Genomic DNA, 10,596 nt, shown 5'->3' with positions numbered 1-10,596 from the left:
TTTATTTTTATTTACACAAAGCCGTACAACTCTGAAATCATATCCTAGGGCTCAGACGATCATCTCACGTCAATTCAACACGTGCGAGGGCTCGGACATGGTTCTCCAGAAGCACGTCTATTACTCAGACAACCAAGACCGGGAATATCTTACCTCCTTAAATGTTGATAAACGGGTCATATGACAAGTTGATGTCATCGCAACAATCGTGTGAATTGCCACAAGACACAGCTGAATTTAACCAACCAGGAATTATAGTCACTATCACCAAATGACCAATCTACCCCTACTCCAGTTCAGAGATAAGATCAAAATTGCTCCTGCCTATAAATAAAACCAAAGGCATGACGTAGCTAAAGATATAATCAAGGATCAGTAAGTATTACTTTTTTTGTCGACAATGTATTATATTTGGTATATCATCGACAAGTACCAAAGTTCAGATAATGAAATCGATATACTTTAGTGTTTCTTTATGTGGAAGTTAGTATTTTATTTATGTAAGTAACATGGAGGGAGAATACGTAGAATGGAAAACATGACTGTAGTGCAACGTTAACTACTCTTGATTCCGTGCATGGAGCTAGCTTAGTTATCCTTTACATGAAAGTTTCACTTGAGGCCAAATTTTTAGCTTTAGAAGTAATTTACCTTTGAGTTTGAAGATTACAAAATCTATCCTTCCTCTAATATAGAAAGAGGTATTATAAAATCTTTCAATCCAAATATGTGTGGAACAGTTTTATGTATGATAAAGCTAGTCCTACATAATCAAGATAGGTTCTTCCAAAGTGATCTTTATGTAGAAATGCAGAAATGCAGAAGGTAAAAGCTACAATGAAGATTGAAGAACAAAGAGATTGAATCTTGAAGAAGAAGAATATATGTTCTCTATTTCATTAACTCAGATGACTTAATTAGAAGAGTATATATAGTTTCATTTTCTTAATAATCACTAAGTAAACTCAGCTTACAAACTAAGCTAACTAGCACAATAACTATCAGCTTATCTATTGACACTTGGGACCATCCCAAGCCTTGATTGCCTTTATATCTTTACACTTTATGGTTCGATTTAAGCAAACAAACAAAGGTTATATATGGAAGACTTCCATCCCATTTCATCGTTTATTAACATGTATAAACACAAGACATAAAATGCATCAATACAATCTATCAGTCAAAGACTTGACGAACATAAAAACATATGCAGTTCATCTGTATCAGTGGAAACAAAACAAAAGACAGACAGACAAAGGTTTGTTGTTGGCTGTCATAGAACATTAAAAATATATAATCAATATTCCAAGGAAAATAAATGACAAAAGAAAGTATGAGAGCTCAAATCAAATCAATTTGTCTTGTCCAAAACCTTGACAACCGATCCAGCTAGAGTTACATTTCTTAGGTTATAGCAGTCATGAGTGCAGATAAGAATACTCCTGAGCCTTGACGATGCATGTAGACATTTAAAAGGCGACGAGGTGATATTTCTAACTATCCATGAGTATATATAGATAAGAACATAACACTGTTCAGCTTCAGAGAATGCTAAATGCTTTATCTGACAAGCTCCTGGGATTCAGCTTCAGGTTTTAGGTTATGAGCTTCTGATACATTGCAGAAACAATTATATCTATATCATTTATGTCAGTCTGTATATACTTCATTTAAAGAAAGTGTTGCCAAATGCTCCATGCTGTTGTAACAAAACATTCTCAATTATATTCCACCAATACCCCAATGTTGTTCAAGAGCAGAAGCAAGTATGGGCTGTAGCGGTGTAGCCCATTAATTAGGGATTTTGAACAAAAGAAATTTGTATTAATTTTTGTTAATTATTTAGCCCAAAGTTGCTCAAAAGAAGATTTAGGAAGTTTAATTTAGGTTAATAAATAATTTTATATTTCAACATAGGTCAATCTTCATTTTGTTTTTTAGCATTGGTCAATTGAAACAATTCTAATCTTAAATTAAGGTCAAAAAACAATTGTCCTCTCTAACTGAGGCCAATAACACTTACTAGAAATTTTCTTATTGACCTCTCCTTAAAAAGCATAAATGTTGATTGACTTAATTTTAATAATGAAATTATTTTGTTGTTAAATCAAGCAATGTTCTACGCTAATTCATCTAAATTTTTTGAGTGCCATTTGAACTTACGTTCAAAGAGAGAAGTACATTGCTCTCGATAACTTGGTTAAACTTAGGTGTGCAACACATTCTATGTTAAGTTTACTAAGAATGAAGGAAACTTTTGCTTTACATGTCTATCTAATCTAGGATCGTTCATGGTGAGAAGTTTATTCTTAGTTACTCTTAGGGTTTTGACACACATATCATTTTTTCTTTGGGGATCCAACCTATCCCTCGCAAGGCGCCGACTGTTCTTCCTTTGCTTTGGTCTTCTCCTTGGTTTTCTGGGATTAAACTTAATACAAATGGTTTGTCTAAAGGAAATCCTGGTCTCGCTGCTTGTGGAGGAGTTTTCACAAATTGTCATGGTCAATTTCTTGGCGGTTTCTGCCAAGGGATCAATCATCACAACTCTTTCTTTGCAGAATTATCAGTAATTATTATTGGTATAGAGTTTGTATATCAACTGAGTTAACATTGTCTTTGGTTGGAAAGTGACTCTTTTAGTGTTATTTCTGCTCTCTAATCGTTTGATTTTGATCCTACTTGGCATCTTTGTACACAATGGTCTATTTGTTTGGACCACGTTTGGAATATGACTCTCTACTCTTCTCAGATATATTGCGAGCGAAATGTTGTTGCAGACAATTTTGCTAACATGGGCCTATCTTCTCCAACTTTGGTATGGCATGATTCTCCTCCGATGGCAGCTCATGATCCTTTGTTTTCAAACTATGTTGGCTTTCCTAGCTTCCACTTATCAAATTAATGTGCATCACAACATACAGGTTTGTCTGACTTTCATATTTTCTTTTCTTAACCTGTTATGTTGCTTGATCTGTTTTGCAGGTTTAGACCTTTAGGTTTGGCTTTAGAAGAGTTAGGTTTCATATCCACCCCCCTCTTTTCCCTATATTAGTATTGTTTTCGTTTCTAGAAGGGTAAGGTTTATGTCTCCCTTTCTTTTTCATGTATGTTGTTTAATCTCTTTTTTTCCTTGTAATATGAGGGATTAGATTTATGTTCCCCTGACTAGTGTAACTTCTTTTTTTCATTATCAGTAAAATTCTCTCGTACTGTCGACGTTTAAAATAAATAAATAAATAAAATTCCCCACGTTCTACGAGCAACAATTACTTTTGGAGATATCAGCTAGATAGTGCTCGGTAGGTCAGATGGCAACTAATATGTGGCTTGGGATGCTTCTTGACGAAAACACCTATCGGCAATTACTCATGCCAATGTTTATACTTATATTTGGCACCTTATAGCATGATTATCATCTTGAATTGACTATAGCATTGAACGAGGAAATTAGTTGCAAATTTGAAGATGGAGTGAAATATATTTTGATTTTGTAGCGCAAAGAAATCAATGCTCAAGAGACAATTAAGAGAAAGACATCAAGAATGGATGCTATCGCTACTGTAAATAAGACTCTCTAACTGATTGTTAGTGATCCTCGACTACATATTTAACTTATCTTTTTAGTTTCTCTACACCCCACATGCTTTTATCTTATTTTTGTATTAAAAATGTATCCCTAATTAGATTTGTATTTCATATTAATCTTTAATTCCCACAAATTATTTTCTCATAGTTAGAGTAACTTATATTTTACCACAATTTATTTTCTCACAATTTACTTTTTCAAATTATTTCTCGCAATTAATTTTCTTGCAATTTACTTTCTTGGATTTTTTATCGCAATACATTATTGAATTGTAATTACTTATCAATTCGATCCATTCGACAAGTTCAATTGGGTTGATGCGATTCACCTCCTCATGCATACATTATCAACATATCAATCACCAAACTCGCTTCCATCCATCCATTCACTAATTATGTAAGCACAAACAACACCCATCTCAACCTACAAAAAATTCTTAGGAATCCACCGTTGTTGTTTTTCCTTTTTTTTAGTCGATTATTTTCAAATATAACTCTCGACATTCTTGAGAATTTTCGTCTTGTTGGAGCTCATAGTATCCTCCGATACCACACGTGAATTTAGAGGAAACTAATTAATATTCAAGGCCATAACAACTTTACAACCCAAAAGCAAGTCTGATCCACTTACAAAACCAGGCGCATGAAGCCTACTATTGTCCACACTATCTGTTATCCACTACCTCCATTCAACAGTAGAAAGGCAGAAACCCAAAGCTCAAACAAGAAAGCAAATATTCCAAAAACAAAGTAACAAGCAAACAACGTTGAGGAAGCCCATTTTATAGAAAGAAGATTGTATACTATTAAAACAAGCTATCGTCACTGGGTGATAAATTTTTTTTTTTATACAGTCACGACTCCCTCGTATACTATATATGAGAATAACGATATGTTAGTAGTAACATATTGCCGTAATATCATACGTCTATTTAAATTAACACTAGAATGCATTCGTGCTTCATTATTTAGGTAGGATATAAATATAATAAATATATGTGTGTTATAATTTGAATGAACTCGAAGCACTACGTGAACTTGTCCATGCATGAACAATAATTTCTCCAATTTACCTTTTATTGACTTATAATAAAGTTGAAGAAAGAAAAGTAAGAGATATGTAGAAGTAGAAGGGTTTATTAAGGAGCCAAACATTCTTTCTTTCAAGTAAAATCATGACAATGGGAAGAAAGATGGATTACAACATCTCGTTGTTTTACCACTTAATATTACAGTTTAGTAATTTTCTCAACTTGTTGTATATTAGTTAACAAGTAACTTGTCGTTTTGCTTTCATGACTTGTAAGATATTCGACAAGTCGTGTAATGCCATTTAATGATATAATATTCTCATGGATGGTGACATTGCCGACATGTCAATTAGCCACTTATTTGATAAGAGGGAATGAGATCCTCTTTGGATTCTTTCCACCAAATTCACCCAATCAATTAATCTGGGACATTAAAATTTGATCAAACGGCTACAAATAGGAGGCTCCTTTAAAAGTTATAATAACTTTAACCGTTGAATCAAATTTCAAAAATTCAGATTAAGTGATTTTATGAATTTAGTGGAAGGGATCTAGAGAGATCCCTTTACTGATAAGAGTACAGACGAAAGTGAGTAATGCAGGAAATAATCAAACAACGTGTCATTTCGTTTTACCAATAGTTGAATTATGGTCACTATTGTTCCTTTCTTTTGTCTGGCCAAAACCTCTTCTGCCCTTATCCAAGTCTTCACCTTACAATTTTTTTTTTTTTTTTTAATTTTATGTCCTGCAATGTAAGTTTAATTTTAAGGTAACTGCAAAGTTTATTTATTAAAAATTAATCAAATAAAAAATCGTTTAGTTATTTAATTGTTATAAGCGGTGCGAGCGAATTTAGTGTTTTAATTGAACTGTGAATTTTTCTATGTTAATCAAATCACTAATTGATTTTTAATTTTCTTTTTTAATTTCAAAATTTGAGTGTAAAGTGTTTATTTATGAGTTGTTGAAGGATGAGAGTTTAGTTCTTAACATCCTATCTTCTGATTTTTCTTGTTGCCATAGATTAGACATTAATCTAGGAATAAGCGTTCTGAATTTCTATATAGACAGATTCAATCAAATACATTGTTCTGCTCATAAGTTTAGTTGAACATATAAACTCACCAACACATTTAGCCAAAATGTCTACAAACATCAAATGCAAAATGGGACACTACACAAGGATGGAACAAAATAAATCACACAATCTTACGACATAAATATTCTGCTTTGTCACCAGGTGTATATCCGATGACACACAAGATTTTCTTGTTACAATGACGCACAAACCGAAAGAAGTTAAAAGAACATAATAAATGAAAAGAGGTCCTTGCACCACCTAGAGGAAGTTCTTCACTGTATTTGTCCATTCCATGTTGGAGTTTGCATTCTTCTAATTACACTCTGCATAGTCTTATGCTTTGGGCCAAGCATAATTATTGGAATGGATGAGTTGTTTGTACCTATTTCTATGTGCCTGCAAAACCCAAAAAGTGTTTAAACCTGATCAGATATTAGATTTGAAGTTTTATCAAATACTTTGATTTTAGGTTGAGTAATACTCACATCATATGCAACAAGAGATCTGCAGTAATCGGTGTTTGTGAGCACTGTACTGCCGGAGCCACACTCACTTTCTTTGAGTGAAACTGTGGACCTATCAAGCTTGATATACGAAGGGTACTGATAACCCTGAGCAGGTGAACTCACATGAGAAGATGACCTCTGCATCCTCACAGCCCTTGGGATTTTCCTTTCCTCCATTGACGCCCTCCGCTGTCGGCTTGGCGGCCCCTCAACTGTATCAATAGGACTTTGCTTTGGTGCACTCTGTGATCGGGCTTTCGCCTTTGAAGATTGTGTGTTGGCCATGTAGTTTGGGAACCAAGGGTAGTCATAGGACAAGGGCTCTCCATAATCCGGCCTAGGGAAGGCGAAGGGAGCTTTTGAGGGATCAATTTTGGACATGGCAGAATAGCACTGAGGGCTGCTTTGAGCTGTTCCAAAAGAGTAGTCCTCAAAATGTGCACTGCAGGCTCCCGGGCTTCTATGAGTCAATGTTGATAGAGCCAGAGAGGCCTGCTGGTCGGTTTCTTGGTTTGAGTATGCTTGATTTGGTGCATACTGAGCTGAAAATCTATGTTGTTCTGTTCTCTCTGTTTGCAAGTGATTTGAATAGCTGCTGTTTCTGCTCTTCAAAACTCCTTTTGATTCACCAAGATCCATCTCCACAGTCTTAATGTTCTCTTCAATTCCTCTGTCCATTTCCTACATTTATAAATAACCACATTGCAAAACATTAGTCTAATGAGAAATTTATGCAATAAGAGAAGCAACACTGAACTTCGAAACTAAACTCAGTTGGTTAAGAGCGTTTACCCATGCACTTGTGGTAAAATCAAAACAAAACAAAGAGCATTGAGCTGGATCATTGAACTTACGTTATATGTATGCCTGGACCGGTTTTCCTGCAAAGATCTTCTTGGGGTGGAATGTCTAGGATTGACAGTATTTTTGTCTTCGACCATCCGGATCCTCTGAGCTCGAGCTCGAGCCTGAGCGGTCACCAATGCCTGCATGTACCTTAGAGTAGCTTTGGCCTGTTTTCTCACCAGGTGACCCCTCACCAATGCCTGCAACTTCACTAGTCCTTTCAACGCACACAGTGCTTTTCTCGCCTGTAACAAATCCAATGCAATAGTACACATTTCATTTTCTCGACATTTGATCATTTACATTACCGAACAAGAGTCAGAGTATACAACGCAAAATCAATTGGAAATAAAAGCAGAGTCCTAGAATCCGCCAGATGGAATTTAAATTCTCCACATCAATAGGGAATCAAGAGTTGCATACCAAATATGAACGGAAGACGGATTGAATTTTTATTGCAGCTGCTTCTTCACTTGCACCCGCCTTCTCGTTGGCAGCTGCCGTTAGCCGCAGCACAGCAGCTGCGGCTTGTGCAGCAGCCACAGCCGCATCAGCAACCGCAGCTGTAGCTGCCGCCATAGCCATGGCATGCTTTTTCTGCTCATAATTCTCAGACTCCAATGTGCTCATGTGTACAGGTGGTGGTGTGGCCGGCACTGCATCTACACAATTGGAGTCCTTTGGAGCAGCTGCTGCTGCTGCTGTGGCTGATGATCTTCTGAAACTCCATCTCTTCTTCTCTTTCAGCGTTGTCTCTGAAGAATTGGAAATTGGAGTGGTGAGATTTTCATGACTTGCAACTGAAGAATTCTGATTTGTGAGGTTTTTTTCCTTGTCTTTCTTCCCTGTCAGGATGCTTTTAAGCCATTTGCCTGTCTTTCCCATCTCTGTTAGCTCTCGTTGTTCTTCTAAGCTGCCATTGATTGACCAACAACGTAGAAAGAAGAAAGCAACAAATGAGAAATTATAGGCAGATGAGATAGACCTCTTCTTTGATATGTAGCTTTCAACAGTGTAGTTAGAAGACACCAGTTAATTGCTAATCTCCTCTAACAGGTTGGAGAATAAGCTGCCCAATAGGCTAGTAGCAGTCAATCTCATGGAACGTATACTATTGGCAGAGATTCCTTGCCTTTCATTTCAGATATATTATAAGCTAGTAACCCTTTTTTTTTTTTTTCCTTGAGGTAATTCTTATTTTGACATCACCATAGATATTATTAGATTTCCGTATCATCAGGCACTCGTATATATTTAGTGGTGTGTTGTTTGTTTTTTGGTGTTTTGGGGGGGGGGGGGGGGGGGGGGTGGGGTGGTTTGGGCGGGTGTGGGGGTCGGTGGTGTGGGGTGTGTTTCAACTTGTGAATGAACATGCTGATCGATGTCAATGTCTTTTGAGTGAGTATGTCGACAAATGCCAACATATGTCGATAACACCGTATATAAAGGCATGAGACTAGCAGCCACATAGGTAATTCGTCGAGGGGGGGGTGTTTCAACTTGTGAATGAACATGTTGATTAATGCCAATGTCTTTTGAGCGAGCATGTCGACAAATGCCAACATATGCCGATAACACCGCATATAAAGGCATGAGACTAGCAGCCACATAGGTAATTCGTCGAGCAGTTAGATGATAGCTTTCAGGGGCATCTCAGATTTTTAAAAGGAAAAACCTAGCTCTTTCATGAAAGATTTCTAAGTTTGAGAGTTTAGTTGATCTACCTTACCTCAATAAATCAATTTCTAATAATATGTTATTTTATAATTTAGTCAATTCAAAAATAAAAAATAAACACTTAACATCAGAAGAAAAAAGGTACATGTAAATTTCTTCCCATCATGTATAGTCATCAAGGTAATAATATATGTAGAATGGGAAGGACCAGAAGGCATGTGAAAATAGGTCGAGCCCAGGCAGCATCCTTGTAAAAAACTCATTTTCTTATTCTTTTTAAACGGGGTGAGGGATGTGTCCTCTCGGATGTTCATGATTGGGTATCTGATTTTTATAAATACATTTGATAGGGCCATATGCGGGGTGTGGGTTCCACGTACGAGTGTTGTGAGTTAAGGGGGTTCTGGTTTTATCACGTGCTCGTGCAAAATCCCAGCTGTTGGAGTTTTTGCTGCGGTTTTCTGTTCTTTTGGTCCATCCCAAGTGAAAGTGAAGAGCTGAGCTATGAATCTGTGATTGTGAGAAGGTTATATTTTGATTCCAAAGCCATATACTAAGATTGTAGGTATTGGCGGATCTAGAATTCTTACATCGGGTGGTCCTAATCAGGGTACGCTAGGCGCTAATCAGATGGTAGACTTACGCCCAGCACCTATATGCCTGGACGGTCCTAGGCGGATTTAAGTAAATTTTTATATATCATAGATTTATAGAAACAGGTGTGTAAACTTGTATTTTAGTGAATTTGATGGTATGAGATGACAGTTCAAGTGATTACGATTTTGTAGTACCTTACGAAATATTTTTCAGATGTCTTATGAATTTATAGTGAATTTAAAGGAAATGACAGTGTCAAACATATAGTATAAAAAGTATTGGTTGAGTAATACATCATCTTATATTAATTAAAATGCTAAGTGACACAACCTCATTAGAAAAAATTAAAAAAGAAAAAGAAAATGGGGAGTTGGTTACGTGTGAAATGGAGAAAGAAAGTTATTTTCTCTTTCTTCTTCGTTGGAGCCAAAGTCCAAGAACAACAGTGCCATGTTGGTCTTCTGTTTGTTAATTTTCATATGAAATTAGATTTTTTTTTTTTTTGGTTCAAAACTTTTGTTGTTCATCATCTACAGTTATAGTGGTCTTCCTTCTTCCATCACCTACCTAAATCGTTGGATGGTCCAATCCTCACACACGCTTCTTCAAACTTTTGAATGGTCCCGATTCATGAGTGGATCCGCTAGTGATTGTATGGTCTAAGCTTTGTGAAAGAGTGTGTGTGGGAAGGGTTAATATATTCCGGATAGCGAAGGCCTCAAAGGGGTCCGGGAGGAAGAGACAAGTGTGATTATTAGGGTTTCTTTATTTGAAGCCACATGTCATGTGAACCAAAACCAAATTGTTGCATGTACGAAATTGTGGTCACCAATCGGTCTTTAGCCACACGCAGACAATCCATACAGATGTAGTTAACCATGGAGTTTGAGCGTGATACTGTTTGGAAGCTAATTAACTTACTTGTTAGCACTTGACCCCTAAGGATCCTACTACCTAATTTGTTAATTCGTGGGAAGGCACAAATCGGAGATGAAGCTTCTAGACTAACCTCTTCCTCGATCTCTGTATGACTTCAAGGGTTGGTCACCAGGAATGGTAGAGAGAGTTCCTTTTTTGTTCATTTGGTCCAGGGAAAATGCTCTTTATTGGTCTCTATACAATTCTAGAAAAGATCTGTTGTGCTCTTACACGGGCCTCGCAATGCCTACACCACTACATTTTGAACTATATGACCATGCTGCAAGGATGGGCCAAGTGAAAGTGAACAGCCCCAAGCAAATCTTCTAGAGAGCGTTAAAAAAAAAAA

The 10,596-nt window shown here is 36.6% G+C and overlaps 1 protein-coding gene across 1 annotated transcript; it reads right to left on the bottom strand.

The window, feature by feature from the left end:
* Positions 1-5,356: 5,356 nt before the first annotated feature.
* On the bottom strand, positions 5,357-8,164 carry LOC103961166 (protein IQ-DOMAIN 19). The gene is made up of 4 exons (XM_048584365.1): positions 7,479-8,164; positions 7,064-7,300; positions 6,189-6,890; positions 5,357-6,099 (listed from the first exon to the last, which is right to left on the bottom strand). Exons 1-4 carry the CDS (start codon positions 7,938-7,940, stop codon positions 6,037-6,039), a joined length of 1,464 nt encoding a protein of 487 aa, XP_048440322.1. The 5' UTR covers positions 7,941-8,164; the 3' UTR covers positions 5,357-6,036.
* Positions 8,165-10,596: the final 2,432 nt, after the last annotated feature.

Source organism: the organism of the source record quoted next, unplaced genomic scaffold (assembly GCF_019419815.1).
Source record: "Pyrus x bretschneideri cultivar Hongxiangsu unplaced genomic scaffold, Pyrus_bretschneideri_v1 Contig21, whole genome shotgun sequence".
Taxonomy (NCBI): domain Eukaryota; kingdom Viridiplantae; phylum Streptophyta; class Magnoliopsida; order Rosales; family Rosaceae; genus Pyrus; species Pyrus x bretschneideri.
The sequence above is the reverse complement of the archived record's forward strand: the minus strand, read 5'-3'. Positions and strand labels throughout refer to the sequence as shown.